Source organism: Cyphomyrmex costatus, unplaced genomic scaffold (assembly GCF_001594065.2).
Source record: "Cyphomyrmex costatus isolate MS0001 unplaced genomic scaffold, Ccosl1.0 scaffold344, whole genome shotgun sequence".
NCBI lineage: Eukaryota > Metazoa > Arthropoda > Insecta > Hymenoptera > Formicidae > Cyphomyrmex > Cyphomyrmex costatus.
Window position 1 is genome coordinate 319,018 of NW_017277600.1, and position 22,966 is coordinate 341,983.

The window sequence follows — 22,966 nt, forward strand, 5'->3', positions numbered from 1 at the left end:
CCCCCCCCCCCCAGCTCTCCGCCGACCTCTCCCTTTCACGTTCTTTCTCTCGGTTATACTGCTTCCAACCCTCGTGTGAGACACGGCCCACCACAGCCGCCGCTGCCACCCTCTAGAGTCTCTTATTATAATAAAAAATTTCCACGTGAGCGCGGCTCGCGTATATAAATATACTTGGCGGTCGCGCTTAACTTAAAGTGCCCGACTGCATCTACCTACCTACCTACCTACCCTACCTGTGCACATGCACCCGTGGCGTTGGCGTAATAAACGTCCTAGCTGGAACGCGCAGCGGGAGTTTTAATCGCGCTCGGAAAAAGGGATCGACATAAAACGGCCGACCGATATTTGCCCATCGTTTTCCCCCTTTTCTCATCGTTCGTCGACGATGTTATCACCGACGACGTGTACAAATTTCATCGTATGCAACGAGTATCGAGGTAATCGTGAACTAGTTAGAAAAGAGGATCCCAATATCACAATCGAGTCATACATGGATGTTAGCGGCGTCATCAAGATCAACATTTATTATAAAGGTGTAATTCATTTTTCTAACGGATGGTAATTTTCAATCGATTTCAATATTACATTTCCGGAATAAAATTTCGTGGAACAGATCCGAAAGATCTTGATTATTGACTCTGCTTATTTCATTCTTAAATTCTTTAATATTCCACAGTTTCACACAACTTACGCAACATGTTTAGATTGTAATAAGAAATAACGTATTTTGCAAACAGAAAAAAAAAACAAATAGAGAAATAAGAAATTTATTTTAAAAAAGATTTATATCACAATGTTAAAGATAACTTCAGCATAAAAAAGCGATCTATTTGCCTTCTTAAAGCTCCGAAACAAATTTTATTTCTAATTTGTAATTAACGACATAAAAAATCTTTAGAATCCAATTTGAATGCAAATTAAAGCGCCTTTAATCGGAATAGACGGATCGTTAACCACGAAAGAGGGCCTTGTTGAATCAGAAACGCAAAATCAACTTTGCTTGCCGCAAAGTCAATAACGTATGCACTCTTCCGCGATCCTGAGATTTAATAACGTAACAGAAAGAGAAAGAAACACCGACGGTACTTAGTCACAATTTCCGAGGTCTTTGTCTCTCGCTACGCGAAGGCGGGACAAAAGAGGACGCGGATATAGGGTCGCGAATGAAGAAGGGTTGGAGTGAAGGTGGAATGACTGCGCGCGGCTCAAGTTGGTTCTCTAGCCTAGATCTGACTCCGCGGGTGATCCAAGGTTTTAATTAGGATCCAGCCGTGGGAGAGACGCAGTCGTCTACGTTCTTTCGAGACTAATGATCTTTCCGTTTGATTAATAACCCGCGGGGTGATGCTCTCGTCCAGATCTATGGCACGTTATGCAACGATAATGGAGTTGTGTGTTATCGATTCGCCGACACATTTCACTGCCGCTTTCCAAGATTAGTCTCGAACGCAGACAGCAATTAAATGTTACTAATAATATAATATTTCATCTAGCTTAAAATATTAATTTGACACAAGGCTGCACAGGATTTGTTCATAAAATGAAAGTGTTTCTCCTATAGTTAATGTCTTCAATTTTTGGTTCTATTTAAATTTGTTTCAATTTTTTCGTCACAAAACAATCTTTTATTCAAAATCCGTGATTGTAGGAAAGAATAGAACAGACAGCTAAATTTGAGCGTTACGATTCTTCTACATCGATAATACGTACAATACAGACTTATCAACTTTTAAATTTGTATGATTTGATTGGATGAGTCATCGTTCGATTTTCCGCGCGTGAAAGGTACCGCGGCAAGGTGATAAATTTCAATAAGGTTCAACCTTGACCTTCCTTCATTCGTCTCGTCTATTTGGACGCGAGAAGCCGACGAAGAAGTTATACGACGTGATTTCAGTCTGGGAGATCCAATATTCAATGTAAACAAACCAAAAAGACTGATATTGCAACGGAACTATATAAGCAATATTTAAAATTTCTCTTGACTTTATAGCAGAAACATTTTTAAATAGAAGTTTCTTCTTCGCCGAAAGAGATGACGATAAAATATTTCAATATATTTTTTATTTTCTATTTTAGAGTTCAAAAGCTCAAAATAATGAGATAAATATACTCAAATATTTTAAAGCGGACTCTTGTATATCATTTGTTTGATAATCATCGATTGCGATGACAAATGTTTCGCACAATAACACTACTTAAATTGAATAAATCTCATGAAACAGATAACGAGCGTTTATAACAGTAAAAAATAATGAAGTAAGATGGCATATGTTGTGTCTATGCATGTGCAGCTAAAATAGCACACGTCAAGAACACCCAAGTTTCCAGTCCCTGTGTGAAGCGTTGTAGCAGCTCAATATAGTCAACAAAGACCGTCATAATAAAGCCTCTACAGTTTGCTACTCCCGCTTGATTATTTATAGAAAAGAGTTCACAAGGGAAAAAATTATACCGTTACTTTCCAACTCTCTCGCTTAATAACAATAAAGATATAGACATAAAGATTTCACATTTAATGTCGCGAATTGCAATCTCTACCGAGAGATTCGTTTTTGTAATAGACAGGAGCTTTTCCTCCCGATCTTCGACCTATCCACCTCCCACGGTTTTCGCGTCGGCAAGCTCAAAGTGCGTAAATTTTTAAGACGATGACGAGTGCTACGATTCCGGTGCATCGAGGCAGGTGTCGGAAAAATGAAGAAGCGCGTTTGTCTGACTCGGCAAAAATTACTGCATACAGCCCGTGGAATGCAATCCATCAACGACAGATCCTTGGGTGCGTCGAAGGAGGTCGGAAGGGGTAAATGCCCCCGAGCGCTACAGAGATATAAGAAGGACGCGAAAACACTTCATGCTTTGCGTAACATTTTTACATTTACTTAATAAAACCCACCGCTAACAAAATGATAATGTAAATTTATTTTAATAATTTATTTAATAATTCATGTATGTTATGTAAAGAGGTATGCGAGTGTATACGAGATACATTTACTAAAATGTCATCTTTGTCGCGAAAGCATGAAGCAAATTAAGCGACATTTCTCTCGTGAGTAAAACTTCGCGAGAAAAAATTAAATATCGAGTCGTTGATAAATCGAGAACGGCACGAGGAAACGGTGGCACCTCTCGGTGGCTCTCTTCCGGCCACGTCTATGTCAGAGTGAATCACTCAGCGTGAAAAATGGCGGAACGGCGACGAAGGCGCGAGGAAAAGGGAGCCAGCTAGCTTTACCGTAGTTGAGGTATGGCCGGTTATGTTATGTAAGGATGCCAAAAATATCGCCGAATGAGTGACAAGCACTTGGCCTATTCGGCTGTATTCGTTGTCAGACAATTCGAGACACACGATTATTTGCTAAGGTAGGCCGGTTCCCATCTGGACTAAATCAAGTGCAAAACGCAACTTTGTTCGATCTACGAAAGAAAACGAAAATCGCTCGTTTAGAAAAAAAAAAAAGTTCGTCTAGTAAAATTAGACATTGATTGAAATCTTTTTATTAAATCCAAAGAATTTAAGAAAACAGTTAAATCAATTATTTTAACATTGAAACGTGAAAGATTTAAAAAGTTTCTAAAGTTGGAGAGTCCTTTTAAATATAGCTTATTCGATTAAGTTAAAGACATTTTTTCTTTAGCAAGAATGTCAGAAGGAGTCATCGTTTCTCTTCTATTTTGGTAAATTTTGATACCATCTACATTTCAATACTATAATATTGAAGTTTGCAATCAAAATTGAATTTAAGGTAAAATCCGCTTGAAATCAATCGAAGAATGTGATCATATGTTAGCTATTTTGAAACTAAGAAGTTTATTCGCGTGTAACCGGATCAAATATTCCGGTTCTCTTATTAGATTAACTAAATTTTGCATACCACACGACGGATCCAAAAATCACCTGATACTCGCAAACTAACACAACGATAGCAAAATTTCTGACGATGCACGACGAACTCATGTCCGACTGTCAATCGCAGTGGGATGGGCCAATGCTTAAAATTTGTAGTTATAACTTCAAACAGAAAATATTCGCAAAAGATAATACCTGATTTTCATAAACCTGAGTAAATTATAACAAGCGAGCGAACGCAATGACATTTATTCTTTAATTACGTTTAATTACACAATGCGATAATAGTTACTATTTAGTACAAAAATGTTTTCAAAATGTAAATGCATTTTTTATGTAATACATATACAAGTTTATAACAAAAAAGAAATTATATTTTCCAAAATATGCGATTGAAAACAGAAAATTAAATATAGAAAAAATTTTACGAAATTATATTTGTATGCTCTATATGTTTACAAGCTATCGACAATCTTAATCGATACGATCAAAACCATCGCTTTACTGAATATCATCTCGTGATGAAAGACAGATAAAAATGTCAAACGAGAAGAGGCACGAGCCGACGATCTACGAGGCGATAAATAAAAATCGGTGAGTATCCAGCAAACGATGTAAGAAGCAGGTCACGCGGAAAATCCAAGATCGATGGAAGAAATGCACGAGCGGAGAGGATATGTTCAACACTTCGAGATAGAATCTTCGAATTCCGAGCGCAAAATGCGGCGTAAAACGCTGGTAAACGATTTCGTGCCCCAAAGATGGTAACCTTCGGGCGATGATACAGATTTTCATCGGGAAGAAGAGTCATTGCACTTTATGCTGAATGGGCAGCGAGTCAACAACCCGGCTCCTCTCTCACTCTCTCTCGCTTTGCCCATGTATGTGTTTACACCACACCTTCACAATCTCTTCTTTCCTCTCTCTTTCTCATTCTGTTCCAGAGAGGAAGAGGAAAAATGCAGCAGGGAGACGGAAAAGAGAGAAGAAGGAAAGGTCGGGGGGGAGCTGGAACGAGGGTGGAGAAGGGGCTGGAAGAGAAGGTCTGGGAATCACTTCATGCATCGGGGAGCACAAGCGCTCACGTAATAACACGATCGGAAGGCGAGCGAAGTACCGTCTCACGCGTGTACGCACTTTTCGTGCGCCGACACGCGTGGCTCTCCCTCACATCGTACGCGCCGGTATTAGAGAGAAAGGTACGAGCGTGCGCGCGAGACCCAAGCTGCTCGTCGAAACGCGCGTGCACGCGCGGCGTAATCTCCATCCCAGTACGAGCGCGAACGAGTCCTATTTTTATATGTACGTCGTACACAGGACGCACGTCGCGAAAATCTCGGCGCGCTTCGGCGAAGGGAGACTCGAAGGTCGACCTTTTTTTACCGAGTGAGGTAATTCAAGGTATGAAGTACGCGGTTTGACGATCAAAGCTTCTGGACAAATCTCCTTAAGCTCGTGTCACAATATCCATTGGAGATTGAAGATTGCGAATTGGAGATTAGAATTTAACCAGTCAGATGATTTTAGTCCATCTCATTCTGATTGATTGAATGTTGATCTCCAATTCGTAATCTTCAATCTCCAATGAGTACACTGAGAGAAAAGTGTTTGGTATTTGTTACTGTAATTACATGGTGTAACCATTATGATTAAGAGTTCCATTTTTACAATTATATTGCTATAATGTTAACAATAATAATTATATTTTTAATAGTTCTATGTACTGAAAAGAACATATACAGTTGTTTCTGGAAACGACTATAAAATTGTTAGTAACAATTACACACTATCATAGTAATATTATTTTTACTAACATTACAGTAACAATAAGAACAAAAGTGGAATTTTTAATTATAATTATTTTATATTTTATTATATAGTCACAATTATAGTCATAAATACCAAACACTTTTCTCTCAATATAGTATGCGAGCTCAACATCTCTGTCTCGAATTACAATGGTGACGGCGATTCTTCTCAGTATTATCGCGACGACGAATTTACAAAACACTTTTAAGAATGATCTCTCATCATTTTTTATATACAAAAGAAATATTTCTGTATCATTTCAAGGATAATGATTACTGCAATTCGATGATTTTAACGATAGGTTTATCTTTTTGTCGAACCAACTTGAAACAAGTGTTAAAAATAAAATCTTTCCTTTTTCAAAAAATTCTTGGTGATTGAGAAGATTTAACATCGTGTCTGACTAGAAAAATGGGCTTGCCTTGCTATAAGCGATGCGTGTATCCACGGAAGTAGAACTCGCTCGTCGAGTAAAATTAATACGGAGTGCCGTGTCGCGTCTATCTTTTTCCAGACATCTAGTCTCGGCTCACGGTCGCCGGCAACTTTATGCCGCATTTTGCGTTCTCATCGAGGCGTAAGACGCCGAGTGAGAGAGAGAAAAACTTGTAAGATCGGCAACGTGATAATTTGCATTACGTTAGCAAAGTATCTTAAGTGACGATATTTTCAAAACATAATTACGGAAGTATCTTAGATCAGCAGATAAGATAAACATTTCAAAATGGTATTTCATGTACAACGTGTTTTAATAATTAAGACACGTTGAAATTGACAAATATTCTCAACGCAGTACAGGCGGTACCATTACAGACAGTCGACTCGTTGCGCATACGAGTCCAGTTCTTCGCGCGGAAACCGCTGTCGCGGCTTTTTCTTGAGAACAATGGTTGCCGGTGATATCATTTCCGTAGACGGGAAAGCGCGTTACAACTGCTGCCTCCCCCATCTCGGTTTTCATTCGCGACGATTCTACTATTTCAGTTCTCAGTCAATACAAAAGTCTCTCGGATGCTTTGTGAATAGGAACTCTGAGCTTGTAGGATATTATCGGGAAAAGAGCCGCCGATAACATTTTATCAATTTTCAAAAAGATAATCGCTATCGGATATTTTACCAAAGTTATAAACGATCAATAAATATTACTAACTGTATAATTAATATCGCAACAAGAATGCGCGAACCGTACATCCGTCGCGATATGCCTGAGTGCGAGGCACTTTGACGAGATGCAGGAACGCTCTGGTAGTACCAATATATACTTGCCGTTCTATTTTCTGAATAGCCACTCAAAGTAGACACGTCAAGAAGCTGTCACTCAATGATTTATAAATTCGTCCACAACCGCCACTCGCGCTTCTCCCTTTAAAACCCGCACAGATTGCGACCCATTATCGATATGAGGTTCGCTTTTATGAAGGTAGAATAGAAAAAATATGCCCTTGAGAATATACGTTATCAAGATTGTAAGGATATCATTGTGCTCGCTGGTCGAAAAGACAGACAAAAAGCGTAGTAGTTGAACGCGGTCCTAGTTAAATGTCATAAGAGGCCATTCTCGTTTCTTACATCATTAAACCACAAACAAGGACATGTGCTAAAATAAAATAAAACAGATAATTTTCATTTAGAAACGTTTGTTTCAAACTAAATAAATGAGAATAAATGAGAGAGACGTTTAGTCTTTTGATAATACAGTCTGATTACGTATGAAAGACGAGGAAACAGTTGGATAAAACGCGCAAGTTGAAGCCAAACTAGTCGGTTCTGTCATCGAGAACGAACGAATGAATAGGACGTCACATGACACACGTGCGCAAAACGACGTAGCTATTTTCTCTGGCTTGGCTATACTCGAAAATAGTAATGCTTTAATCACGTCTCATTCGAGTACGACTAGATGCTAAAAAGTAATTTGAATTCTACAATATATATATTTTACATTCAAACTGATCTAAAATAATTAATAATACTATTACCTACAATAGAATTAGTCATTTTAATTATTTGTTAAAAAAGAACAATATTAAAATAAATATTGTTAGAATATCTTAATATATTAAAAATACAAATTTACTAATGATCTTAAAGATTAATAACAATTCTATTGTTAGATTTTTCTATAAATGCATAATATATAAGAAAGTAAAAAGACTAAAAAAAATTTCTCTTATCCAGAAAAAAATGGTTATTTAAAAATTTTTTTTAATCTACTGCCGTTTCTATAGTAATTTTTTTTAATTTTATAGTGTGTAACATTCGCAAAAAACATTCATGGCAAAATTCGATTTTATGTAAAAAAAAAAAAAAAAAAAAAGAAGAAAAATACTAATTTAAACTGCAACAAGATCACTTTGGTCGGAAGTCATTTTTTTCATTCTAAGAAATGAAAAAAAAATTTATGGAAATATCTGACATAAAAGCTAGATGCTTTATAGGAAGTTCTGCAATGTCTTTTGCATGATTACATTTGAAATCTTCAGTAACTTCGAGGACTCGCGCAAAACTAGGAAATTTTCTCAGGAGGAAAACCGTGTGAGAAAAGTGCGACGACAAAGCTAAGCGGTACAAATCAGGAGTACGCTTCTCAAGAGTGAGCATTTACTACATAATCGAGATTAATCTCTCCGTAATAACTGCATTACGGAACTGCAACGCGGCATCGTAACCATTTTATAAGAAGTCTGACAAGAATTCTTTGTGAACTAATGTTATTAACGTCCACAGAAAAGTCCCTTTAATCGTCATATAAATACTTAAAAAGATATTTTTGATCCTATCTTACACGTACTTATAATTATATTGATATAATTGCGCAGTGATGCAAACCTTGTATTCTCTTTTCGAGTATTAATAACTATACTATAGTGGAGAAAAATTTTAAGACTTCCATTTTTAATAAATAACATATAATTTATACTAATAAGAAATTCTTGCGTTGAAACAAGGAACGTTAACAATCGAGTGTAAATATCGGTTTGATTTTTAAATAAATATAAGTTACGCAGATCTGAGGTGTGTGTGTGTGTGTGTGTGTGTATAAGAATTTTAAACATAACGGTATTTTAAACATAACAATATTCTACAACGTTCATTTAAACGTATTACACCATCAGTTTCGTCATTTACAACGATATTTCAAACTTAATATACGAGAAATTTTGTTTGTAAAATAAAACATGAAGATAAATTAAATAATTCTTTTTGTACTAAATAATAATTTATGCTGTCAACTGATCTATTTATTCAATTTACTCTCTCTTTCTCTCTGAAATAGAGAGAAATGGATAAAACCCCCCCATTAAAATAATTTAATCAGGCCTTACAAACTTTTATACAAGTATTTTTCATTTTAGATTTATTTAGATTTTTATTATGTTGTTAACTTCATCGTACGTTACTCTCTGAATTCTTTGTAGTGGAATCTCACTCTAAAGGCGCCTCCAAACAATATGGCCAATGTATATAACAATTTTGCGCATTAAATATTGATTACATTGAATATGAATAATTATATATGTCACGTATATACATATATGATATTTGCAATGTTGGCCATATTGTTTGAAAAATGAAAATCAAATCGATCTTGCAAAAGAGTGGTTCAATTTTCAATTTTTAAGAATAAAATTCACTTTAAAAATTTAGAGAGTATTTCAACTTAAAAAACTTAAATATTTTGAAATTTTAAAATTTTCCTACTATTAAATAGCAAGTTTTTAAACTAATACAAATTTCTAATACAAATAAAATAATGTCCAAAATCCGCTTTGTTTGATAACTGATAAAAAATTAATAAGATTTAAAAAATTTCAGTTTGCAAAATTTTCAACAAAACTTCCTCACAGTTCTATCCAAATGATATCGACAACATTTGTTACATTTTGCGCGACGACGGATGCAGAGGTCTCTCTCCGTTCGGTAGCGCCTAAAAAAAAAAAAAACGAGAAGTTGATAACTTACCCCGACATCAAAGGGTGCAGTTTCTTGTGGTTGCGGAGGACCTTGTTGCTGCTGCTGTTGCTGTGAGGGCGGTGGACCTTGTGGCGGCGGCGGGGCTTGCGCCCCGAAGAGTTGCGCTGCTGCGTGTGAATGCGGATGTTGTAAATGATGAGTCGGTGGCGCCTGATGATGCTGCAGATGGTGCGGCGGTGCTGGCGCAAATGCTGCCATAAAATGTTCCTCATTGCCGACAACATCAATCCCAGGTTTTAACAGAACAACGTTATTGTTCACCAATGCGGGACCAGCGTTTTTCTGGAACTCTTCTTCGCCCGGTGACGGTTGACGGCTTCCAGGTGTGCGGCTGCAACATAAATGAAAGAATCAATCAGGTTGAGTAAAGAATGTAGTCTAACTAAGAATATCTAACTAATTTACAAATTAAAATATTTACTTTTATAAAAAAATAATTATGTAATAGCTTTGTTTACTTGTTTTGATAATGAATATTTAGTAACAGTTAAAACAAACCTAAAATCTAAAACCTGAACAAACGTAGATAAAAACTGTAATTTTATTTTTTATTTAAAGAAATCTACATAATTTTCCTAAGAGCGATTGTAACTGTAAATGTCAAGGACTTTATTGCAAATGACAAACGTGCACGATACGTACAGTGAGCATGAAATTTATTTTCAAAATTCTTGATTTTTTATATTTTTTTGAAATATGCTTCTTTTTTTTTTAATTCTACCTCAAATTTTCGTTTTAAACTAAAATTGACCACTGCTCTTATAAATATTTAATTTTGTTAAGATTCTCTTTTATTAATAGAATCATTTCCTAGTTCAAGATAAATTTAAAAAGACTTATTTTTATTAAGTATATGTTAAGAATTAAAAAGCTCCTAATAAATCAGAATAATTTCACAATAAAACGCTAAATCCAAGAGTCCGTGTATACGCAATCAATTACATGTCGTATAACGGTGTATTTTGCATAATGCAACGCACGTAACAGGATGCAGTTCGCAGGTTAGACGACTCGTGTTACTGATCTCGTGAGAAAAGAAAGTATAATACTTATAAAAATATTAACAGTGGTCGTCAACGATGAGTGAAATGTTATTATTATAATAATACAGAAATTAATAACTACTTCCATTGCTTGTATCATTTTCTTCTCGAATATATAGAGAAACCCAAGTGAAAACGCACGCAAGCTTTTTTTATTTAAATTTGAAATTCTCTTGAGAGAGGTCGAAAAATCATTATCAGAAACTTTGTAACGTTTTTCTCCTTTTTAATAATTATGATATAGAAATAAAATTTAGAATTGTTTTAAAACTCTTAAATAATTTATAAAGACTCTTATTTGTATTACAAGACTTATATTTTATTTCAAAAATTCTATAATATTATATATATTTTTTATAAAGACTATTTAAATTACTGAAAAATTAATAAAAATAAAAATACTGTATATGGAACGTAAGCGAATAGCGGATAGACACAACAAAATAGATAAACAATGTCGGTAACATCGTTGTCGAGTGTGCTTTCTGTCGTGCGCTACTGATGGCGCAGCATTACTGAGACTCGAGCGAGAAGCAATAGCGAAAGGAAACAAGAATATATGATATCATCAGCCATGTAGAGCATGCCCTCGACAGCTATCACTATTTCACTATTACGTTATTTCACCATGATAATTATAGTAGATATAATGATAATACATAAAAAAGTTATATAACAAGAAATCATACTTTTGCTGCGCTTTATACACTTGTAAATTATTCAGCTGCTTATATCTGATAATATTATAAATTTCTGTAATTTCTGTTCTTATTTGTTAACCTTTTTCCAAGATCGCATACAATCTTTCCCAGAAAAGTTAAAATAAACCATTAAAAAAATACATAAATAAAAATAGATGTGGAACATTGTTCTTAATCACTTCATAAAAATTTCGATTTCCAGTTTATAATAAATAATTTTAAGCTTAAAAAAAAAACAAATTTAATATTTAAACATTAATCTGTGTTCGAAAGAATAAGTGATTGATTAGACATATAATATTAAATTTATTATTAAATAGTTTGATTTGTAAAATAGAACTTACTTAAACCCTTTGTCGTCATCTAAGCCATTTTGAGATGCTAATCCATTGCCCTGTGGTCCAGCATCATCCTTTGAACTATCAAAGGGACTTGCTGAACCTTTTTCTTTTTCTTTCTTGTCTGCTTCAGTATTCTGTGTACAAAAAAAAATTAAAATGACAGATATATGTACATATAAATATAAACTAACAATAAAAACTGTAAACTGTTATGTAACTCACCAATCTTAGAGAAACCATTCGTGGTTCCAAATCTTTTGGTGTAGTGGGACTCGATCCAAGAACATATTCAACCATTTTAACTCCCAAACCACCTGTTTCGCTGCAAGAAAGAAAATATATCGTTAATGATATCATTATCGAAATAATGCAAGCAAAATGTAGTAAACCATTAAAAATAATACAAACTCGAAATCTTTCTCTCAGTTACAAACTTTTTTTTATTAAATCCAAAATAGATTAGCTTTTTATAAAACATTCATTATTTGACCATTTATTGACCATTTTTATACAATTGTAATAATTACCTTTAGTCGTAACTTTAGTTTAACATTTCTTTTATTAAAATTATATTAGAATAAAACCAACTGGATTAAACAAGGTGTAAAAACTTATGTGTATTGTCTACATGTAGATATGTTATTTTTAAAGTTTAATTCATAAAAATTTTTGCGTTCTTACAAGTTGAAGTTATCAATGCCTCGACATCGGGGCAAATGTTGCGTGTTTAGTCTGGCGTTTGGAATCTATTGACAAAGACGTGTAATACTCAGGAACAAAACAATATAGAAAAACACACCTGCTTCTAGGACTAAGCACTGTTCCGACTTCTGATGCTTGGTGGTGATATCCCGTTCCAACTCCCACACGTCTGCCCGTACCCATTGAAATTGGCTGTGATACTGCATGATCTGTGAAGGACAAACATAGATGACAATATTTACATAAATTACTTGTGTAATTCAGAGCCATCTCTCTTCAAGAAAGAAGAGTTGGCACGATTCAAGTTAGAGTCCTAATAGTGGCAAACTACTTTCCTTCGATCGATTTATGTAGAAATCAATTTTTTGTTCTTACATCAGTTGTATCTCGTAAGATATCTTGGCATATATTTAAAGCCTTTGGGGGTCGAACTTAAAAATAAAAAAACCTCTACCCGATTCTAATGGTTAATCAAATTGAACATGAGATATATGAATAATGATGAACAATGGTGTTCGATACACAAAAAATACGAGTGTATATATGATGCTTCCGACACAGCTACGAGTCAATACAAAAGAGGATCAATAGATACAAATATATACATATAACAAAGTTCTCCCTCCAACGTACATATGGAATACATATCGCCGAGAAATAGTCCTCTCATAAAGTTTATATACGATTTCGCAACGATTTTTATTTGAATTTTACATTTCCTCGCGTTTCTACCATGCGTTATTATATTTCCATGTTTTACAAAAACAGACGCAAAGAAAAACGTGAATAAAAAGATTCATCTTTTAAAACGAAAAGATCACATGTTACAAAACTTTTCGCAATTTATTCAGAGCAATAAAAGTAATTTTTATTTTCTATAAATACAGAAAATTGTTCTTTACGTATTGGATCATTCTTACTGTATTGGATTACGAGGTCACAAATTTTTTTCATTGACTTCGATAAAGCGGTGCTGAGTGAGAAATTCAAAGTCTTAAGATACTTTGGAAAAATGAACTCCTCGATTATAATTTCAGGATGCGTTTAATTTAAATGCTCACATTCTTTAAGCTTATAATCATAATCATACTTTTATCATTCATTAGATGTAAAACAAGAACGGAAGTGATCAATCAAATGTAACTTATATTTCAAAAGACGTTTTGATAAACCTAAATCGTTCGTAATCATGTATATAGATAAGAATCCCATTTCAACTCTGATTCTGATGAGTATCTCCAGCGAGGGAACTCTATTGATACAAAAAGACAGGAAAAACAGAGAACGACAGACGGAATTTATTCAAACAGCAATTTGCTACCACCGAGAAGCAGCTGCGACCATGAGCATTATCGAACGAGATTCCGTTGAGGGCTCCCGTATAGATAGAAAAGTTTTTTCCGCTCTTTTAGGCGCGCGGCCCCATATGACGCCAATACAACGGTGCGACGGCCCAGGTGGACGATCGGTTAAGAGGGTTGGTGGTTGGTCGGGGTGCTTGCTAACGGGGTGGATCAGTAGGTACGATCCTGGGCGTTGGGACGTTGCCCCTACTGCCGCCTCTGATGCCGGGCGTCTGTCGCTATGGCAACAGCCGCGTTGCACCCATCGCGGTGTGACGCACACACAACGACCACCATCGCTCGCCACCACATCCACATCCATATCCGCATCCATATCCGCATCCACATCCGCATCTGTATTTACACTCACATCAATGTATGTATACATACATTGATACATGTATTCACATATCGATATATGTATACATACATTGATACATGTATTCACATCGATATATGTATACATACATATATCGTCACAGCTACAATTACAACGAGATCCGCATTCACTGCCACACACAACCACAACTACAGTTGCAACCATAACCGCAACCACGGTCATCGCCGCACTATTATACCATACGTATGTCTCGTACTTGTAAAAAATCAGATGTTTCGCGCACATGCGGTGTATACACCGAACATCGCGTAAGTCTTAATATTCATTAAATATGTATTTTAATATTTTTTAGTTATTTGTACATGATTGTTTGAATTAAATTTGTTCGTTGATTTACTAGGCTCTTTACCCCTTTTTATATTTTTACTATATTTTGATATTTTTAGACAAATCCTATGTATTTGTATATTCTGAATTCAGAGACATTGTATCTGTGGCATCAATAAAAATAGAAGAAAAAAAAAGTAATGCAATATTGAAGTAAAATTATCTAGATGAATCTATCCGATTTAAAAGTGTCTGTACTGATTGTAAATATAACAAGTGTCAAAATCTATTACATGAAGCTCAGTGTGAATGTCATAATAATACATTCGTTTTCTTTCTGAAAGAACTTTTAAAATGTGCATAAAATCTAAATATTTACATCTTTTCCATATATTTATTATAACTTTAAAGTTCATTAATTCAAAATGGATTCATTAAAATCAAAAGATTCACTAAATACTTTAAGCTTTTTCTTTTTTATACTTTATAAACTTTTAAAAAATTTAGAAATATATAATGATTAACAATAATAAAATTTGAATACAGAATTACGCACACATATATAGAATTATACATAGATATTTTCAAATATTTTATCTTCTTCAACTTTTACGGAAATTTTATATTGAGCAATTTCATTCTTTTTTTTTCAACTGAATTCAGATTTTCAATATTTTGTATTCTACTCACAAGAGAATTTACAATTTCAAAAATCAAATTTCATTTCGCAATAGACGTTCATTATGTATTAGCATCCGATAACATTTAATATAATATGCAAGCAATTTATACATTAGTTATTATAAGTTATACATTAGTTATTACAAGTAATCTGATATGCGTTCAGAATATTAAGATATCAAAAAAAGGAATTTCCTACAAAGAACTTTCCTATACGTTTTATAAGCAAATCAAAGAGTTTATGTATTAGTATACGTAGTATGTATGCGAGTATACTTCCGTTTATTAACGTATCATGTGTTTAATCGATCAAACGAATTATCGTAGTAGCTAAACCAATTATCATATCGCACGAAAACGATGCTACCAAGCTATGAAGTATAATTATAGTTAAATATTAAAGGTAATAGCGATTATTTTGGAAATGACGGACATTTAAATGTATTAAGATTTCCTAAAAACATTTGTAAAATATGTTTTCCAAATTCAAATAAGACACAAAAGTTTTTTGAATATTTCTGCTTTTGAAGTGGCACAACTTCATTTTTAAGTTATAAAATATTTTTAAAAATATATCGAGAGAAAGGTAAAAACATGAAATAATAAAATAAATCCTATTTTGTAAGAATTAAATAAAAATGATATAGAAGAGCTTTCAAAATTATTTTCAATTTTAGTCGGTTGTCATTTAATCGATCGAATGCGCTATGAAAAAGCTTGGTTCTACCCCCTTCACTCCCTTCTAACCCTCCCCTTAACGGAAGGCGATGGCGGCGGCGAGCAAGCTGCGTATATGTATCTACATGTTGTTCTTTTACTGCTGTATCAATCAATAAGCTTACACGACGTAAAATACACGGCATTGCTTCGTATCTCATGTTTCTTACCCGGATACATCACCTTTTGCAAACAGAGACATCGGTCTATGATCGATCGAGGCATACGTCTAACACCGAAAACGATTTTTCTGACCAAGTTTGACAACCTTCCTCTGTTAACGACTGTTAAATTGATAACCAAGTTTCTCCAACGATTCATATAAAGTCGTATAAAGATACGATTCAATTAGCACAATTTGGTTATATATATATATATATATGTATGTATATATATTATATATATAATATTTTTCAAATTAAGTAAGAAAAATCCTATTTTCAAAGCGGATCTTACACTGAGAGAAAAAAATTAGTATAATTACTATAAATTAATATAATTAATATAATTAACTATACTTTAAATTATTTTTTGAAACAACTATATATATTTATAATCGTTTTAACTTTGCAAATATAATCAATTGTGCTATTAATATTAATTACACACTGTTTGAATATATTTCCCTGTTTTGTCTTGATATATTTTTTAGTTATTACTACATAAGTCGAAACAAATTCAAGAGAAAACCATTATTCACAATAATTGCGATTGCATTTACTGAATAAAAATGTTGTATTTATTTATATTCGAATATTTTACTCTATATTAATATTTAAAATTATCATAAAAATTTATAAAATAATTTTTTCATATTTAAGAGAATATAATACATGATTATTATTACTAACATTATAGCCACAAAAATGGAACTCCTAATCATAATTATTTTATCATACAATTATAGTCACAAATACCAAACACTTTTCCCTCAGTGTAGCGCTTAAATTTTTCGATATGAATTTATATATACATATCCAAGTCTGTAAACAGCATTTCGAAATTAGCTCTTTTACTTGAAATGCAATCATAAACAGTACTAAAGTAGTAATATTATACATTAAATTGCATCGTCGCAATTTATATTAATGCTAATAAATATTACTTATAGAAATATTAATTTAATACTAATAAGAATCTGAGAAACTGCGAATAATTTATTGCAAAAAATATTACCACAGCTGGAAATGGAACTCAGATCTCCCGGTTAGTTTTTCCAATTATTAACGTTACTTGATGTAACGCGTGAAAAAGAAATGTCATGCTGTACGAATACATGTCACAGCATAGAAATTATTCGAAATTATCATCATTGTTGCTATAACAATTTAATAGCATGCTATTGCATGAACGGTGCTGTGTACAATACTCGGATTTAACCAGCGTAGGCGTTCCGCGTCGACTGTTTGCGACTCTTGTGCTTAACCAAACGATTTCGATTACTCCACTCGACCGTGCTCGAGCTTCGTAAGCACTTCCGTAGTCTGTGTCGATCGAAATCCTACTAACGGACGTATTGACAATGTGATTGCGCGCGAATCGTACCTGACGTCGTACTCCAGGTGGAATCCCGCCACATGGTCGGGTGGTCGCCCAGGTGAAGCAGGGTCCCACCGCCTTTTACACCCCCTTCGTCTTTGGAACCACCCTCGTCCACGCCCCAGAGCTTTTTTGTCGAAGGAGCGATCTGAAACATGAAAAAGCAGAACAGGTTGTGAGCCTCTGGAGGTCAGTGAACACGTTGAAACGTATGTGTTGACACGAAACTCCCAAGAGTTTCTCTATATCTATCTCTCATCCTTCCCCCCTCTGTTGCATAAAGGGATACGAGGAAGCGCGCCACTTACATTAGAAAATTAAAAGTTCCCAACAAGATTAACGGTTTCGTAATGCAGTACTTAGTCTAGTAACGCATCAGCGAAATTCTGCTTCCGTGATAACTGCAATGTAATTAACGTCGCGTCCTACTGACCCATCGTGCACGCGCACATACGTTCATACAGCTCTGTTCTTGAAAATATATTTACGCTGTATATTTTGGAACGGGGATAATGTTTCAGGGACAGATGCCGCTTCAAATCAATACCTCCTGTTGACGCAGTTGTCAAGGTATCATTTACTAATGATAAGTCCATACGTTTCGACAAGAAAACAATTTGTAAAAAACTAAAAACTTTGTAAGAGAACTATTTCAATGTATATCACAATTTTATGTTAGACTTCTGTTTAATTTTTCTGTTAGCTCTTTATATTATCAAAGAAAAATAAATTCCGTGAATTTTTAATTTCTCCGTATATTGAATTGTAACGTTAGAAAGAATAAATTAAATAAACGCTTTCTTCTGCGCATCGTGCTTTAAAATAGACAAATATTTTCAGCGTCTTTAAATTCATTTATCAAAAATTTATTAAACCTTTTCTATATTCACCTATTCCTTATAAGCGTCGGATGATAGCTACAAATGTTGAGTAAAATAATTAAATGTTCGGTTAAATAATCAAACATAATTTCACTTTTTAAATAATATTATCAAACAATTGATAATATTATTATATTTTGCAATACTTACTAAATATTAAGAAGAGTAAAATATTTTTTATGTTAATCAAACATTTGATTGGATGGCTAATATTTTTTTCAATATAGATAGGATAGTCTCTTTGACGTAAAATGTCTGAGCTCTTCCCAACTTGATGTTCAAATTGTAGGTTTGGTTTCCGAGATATCAACTCAACAGTTCTCTAAAGTGGATAAAGGCAAATCGTGACCTGGAGCCCGCGTGCTGCACTGATCCCGACCTCGCCTAACTGAATGTTAGTGACGTAACCTCCGTAGGAAGGTGAGGACAGGGGCTAGCGCTCGCAAATCGCAGGATATGAGTGCACCGAACGCACGATGCGACAGTGAGTTCAAAGTCACGATGCATCGTTTCTATGGCTACACGAAAAGAATTATTTCTTAAAATTTACACTCTGAAAATATAATAATTATGGTACAATACAATATTTTAAATATTTTTATCACGCACTTCAGTAAAATTATTCAAACTTATATTTTATATTTTATTGTAGTTTTATTAATGAATGTGGGAGATTTACATAAAAATTCTTCAAAATATAATGTTGTTGATTATCATATATATTTTCAGAATAAATTTTAAGAAATAATTCTTTCCATTATTATATACTTATCGCGGAAATTGTACCGACTTTATTTTTCACAATTTACAGAGCAACTCCGTCTCTCTCGCAAACGGTTGGGATTTATAAAGCAGAAATGGCAGAAACTAAACTCGATTCGAAAAAAACACCGTAAACAATTAATTTCTTTACAATAAATTCAGAGCATCACTTTTTCTTTTTTTCCTATAAAAACATTTCACGATTTCGGAATCTATAGAAATGCGTGGAATAATGAAATAAATTTGTCGTTTATAATTTTTATTATGAAATAAATATCTATAAATTAAAATGCTTTATATGTATATTTATTTATTCGTTTCAATACACGCTTTGTAAAATTTATTTAATTACGCTACAATGGAAAATATGCAGATGATAGAATAAAATTCACAGGTATGATAAAAATGCAGATTTTACTATTTAATACAATGGAATTTAAAGAACATAACTAATACGAATACGAAGCCTATAATAGTTTAGCTATTGTAATTTAAAGAATTCGCACTCATACAAAGCTAAAAAATAGGAGCAATATAAATACCATCCATACAAAAAAAATCTTACAGAGTTATAAAACACATATATTTATATATATATATATATATATATTTTAACTATAAAATTATAATGGATTGTCAATTTGAATGTGGTTGAGAGAACCGTCGTGAAGTTAGCCCCCAACATTTAAAAAAATAAAATTTATATAGCTCATTCGATTGCTCATCGTTTGCACATTTATGCACATTTTTTAATTTCGTTTGCACACATTTAATTTAAAAGTTATTTAAAAACAATTTTGGGCGCTAACTTTACACTAGCCCACCAACATCGAGCAAATGGATTCGAAAAGATCTTAATCGATAGATTTTCGTTTGCACATTTCGAATCAATTCGATTTTTCGTTTTAACTCATTTGCTCAATGTTGGGGGGTTAGTGCGAAGTTAGCCCCCTCAAAATTGTTTTTTAAATAACTTTTAAATTAAAAGTGTGCAAACGAAAATTAAAAATGTACATAAATGTGCAAACGATGAGCAATCAAACGAGCTATATAAATTTTATTTTTTTTAATGTTGGGGGGCTAACTTCATGACAGTGTTGAGAGATAACGTTATTTCTTAAGATGTATATATATGTCTAACGATTTTACGAAAGTTAATTATACGTTACACCAAATTGCGAAATAATTTTAACCTATTTTTGTAATCCATGGATTTTTGGAAAAAACAAAATAATATCACTAGGAAGCTTATTTAACTTCAAAGGCGAATGATTGTGCTCGCCGTATGAATTACATAACTGATGAACAATAACCAACGAAGCTAGGATTTTTTTAATATTGTACACTTTTGCTAAGGATGGTCAAAACCAATGGCCGAAACATCCAAGTATATTTGTAACTTCTAAACTATAGTAAAGTATATTTTAGAATTTAATGGGTATGCGTTTGTCTTACTACGCTGACTCTTAAACAGCTGCTTAAATTATTATTGTTATATAAAATTATAATAATAAATGTACTATGTACACGCGGATGCGTTATGTATATTCTTTATAGCCATTATTACGATAAAAATACAAACAAGTAATTATCTCTCCATCTAAATTGATCTATTATAGTATTTAATAGAAGAGATAGAATTAATTGAAGTACGTATAAATAAGTAATAAAAGTCTTAGGAAATGTATTTTAATAATGCAGAGATTAAAATAAAAGTGTCCAAATTATTTGTTATAAATCACACATCTACAGATTTATTTGACAATCATATAAAAAATAATGCATTTATAATAATAGCAATACAATCTAAAATAAAGTTAATTAATTATGAAACCATGAAAAACAATTTAACTATAAATAAAGCTGAAAAATCTTAAAATTTGATTTAAAACTTGAAAAAAATTTAATTCGAAACCACACATAAAATGTCATGTCTATATTAGCACCGAGACACTACTGTGTCTCCAGATCACTATAGAATACAATTAATTTGCAAGTATTTGCAATAAATTATATTTTACAAATTGTAAGATTCTAAAACAACTCTTTTTACTTAATAAATAACTTTATCATCACTCATTGTCAGAGATGTAAATGACAAGCTGTCAGAAAAAAAATCATTAGTTAAACAAAATATATTCTGAAGTTTCTATTTCTATAACTTTCTGATACTAGGACAAAAATTCAACAATAATCGATTATTAATGAAATTAAAGACGAATTAATGGCAATATGCGAACATAGTGAACTTGAACGTGTTATTGCGAGTCTGGAAACCGGTCGGACGTCCCACGAGAGAAAAGACTGTCTAAAAAGAGCGATAACGACTGGTGTACCGACGACTTCGAAAGCGAATCTCCTTTTTGGCCTTGTCATTAAGCAATGTTCTTAGCGGCAGATTCACTGATCTAAGTAAAATAATCTGGTCTCGCTTCAGACCAAATTAATACATTCTTTCAAAATATTCATGCCTTTTTTTTTGAAAGTATTATATATAATTTTTTTTTGAAAGTATTATATATATTATATATAATATATACACACACAAATATCAAATCGTTTTAAAAGTCTTCACATATTTTTCTGCAAACCTTTACTCAGGCCTGTCCAATTTGAGCTCCGGAGTTAAAATACAGTTTTAGTGTTGATATGCGTCTAAACGACGACGCTTATCAATACTTTACAAGTCCACGAAATCTTATCCATATTGATTTTTTGCGTCAATGGCTTTGTGTTTTAGCTCCGAAGCTCAAATTGAACAGGCCTGCTTTATGTAAAAATAGATAAGTAAGAAAAAAATTAATTGCCACAAATACATTTATTTTCATATCTCCTATTACTACTTCTACTAGTCAGTTTATATTTCCTTTAAAAATCCAATAAATTTGGCTTAAAAAAGATCTTTTGTACTACGTATTTAAAATAATAACTAAGAGATTAGATGCTACAGGTAAACAAAAAGATAATTTTATCAAAAAACAAACAGTTTGAATTTACAGATACTAAAGGTTATTCATAAAGCTCATTTACCATCTATCAACAATCTATAGCTCTGCTCAAGTTCATTTCATTTATTGTTAGTCAGTGTTTGTCTCGCATCTTATTTGTTCATCCTGCTTAAATACTAAACGCGAATTATTTAAGTTTATTTTTATCTTGTATGTTGGCAAGATTTTCTTTTTCTATTTCAATTATATTTTTTATTCTATCCATTTTGAACACTGATTATCTTACTGATTATAATTTCAATTTTTTTACGAAAATGACTATATTTGTGTAATGTTTACAGAGTTTTTGATAGTTATTTCTAATTTCATTTAATTTACTAATTTTCACATGCGTCATTTAATTATACAATTTTTAGCATATTCTGAAATCCTTCCCACACGCGGTCAATCAACTACATGTGAGCGATACTCTCTCTCTTTGACCAACATTGGAAATGATTCACAATCCATTAATGGACTTACTTCAGGAATATTTATTTTGTGTCTAAGAAAGGTTTAAAACGTGAGCCGAATATGTAAATGTTGTCTTTTTTTTTCTTGTATTAAATATATTATGTCTTTAAAGAATTTTTATACAATAATTTCCGCGCTTAAATGTGTGTTACGTATTTTTACCTTTTATTTGCCCAAAAAGAAAATGTTAATAAAATTTTTAGATCGCTCACCAAGACTACATATAATTTAGTTTCAAAATATTTTAATACTTTAAGTATATTAAGGTGAGGTGAATCACACACACACACACATACACACATTAATTGCCTCAGATTGGCAAGATATTTGTTTTCTATGGATTCTTCGAGAAATTTGAATTTTAAAGAAATCAATGTTTCCTCTACAAAGAAAAACAAAGAGAATATGAGTTACCATTATAAATACGAAATTCTCATTATTACACGAAGAGTTCAAAAATCGGAGACAATAATGAACTCCCCCCCCCCCCA

General features: G+C 33.0%; 1 protein-coding gene across 1 annotated transcript in view; it reads right to left on the minus strand.

Annotated features, from left to right (window-relative positions):
* pum (pumilio) overlaps positions 1-22,966 on the minus strand; it is an 85,088-nt gene that overhangs the window by 46,850 nt on the left and 15,272 nt on the right. The window contains exons 5-9 of the mRNA XM_018542705.1: positions 17,378-17,519; positions 12,522-12,633; positions 11,945-12,044; positions 11,726-11,856; positions 9,626-9,968 (exon numbers count right to left, since the gene is read on the minus strand). Coding sequence (XP_018398207.1) covers positions 9,626-9,968; positions 11,726-11,856; positions 11,945-12,044; positions 12,522-12,633; positions 17,378-17,519 — 828 coding nt within the window. The remainder of the gene's footprint in view (positions 1-9,625; positions 9,969-11,725; positions 11,857-11,944; positions 12,045-12,521; positions 12,634-17,377; positions 17,520-22,966) is intronic.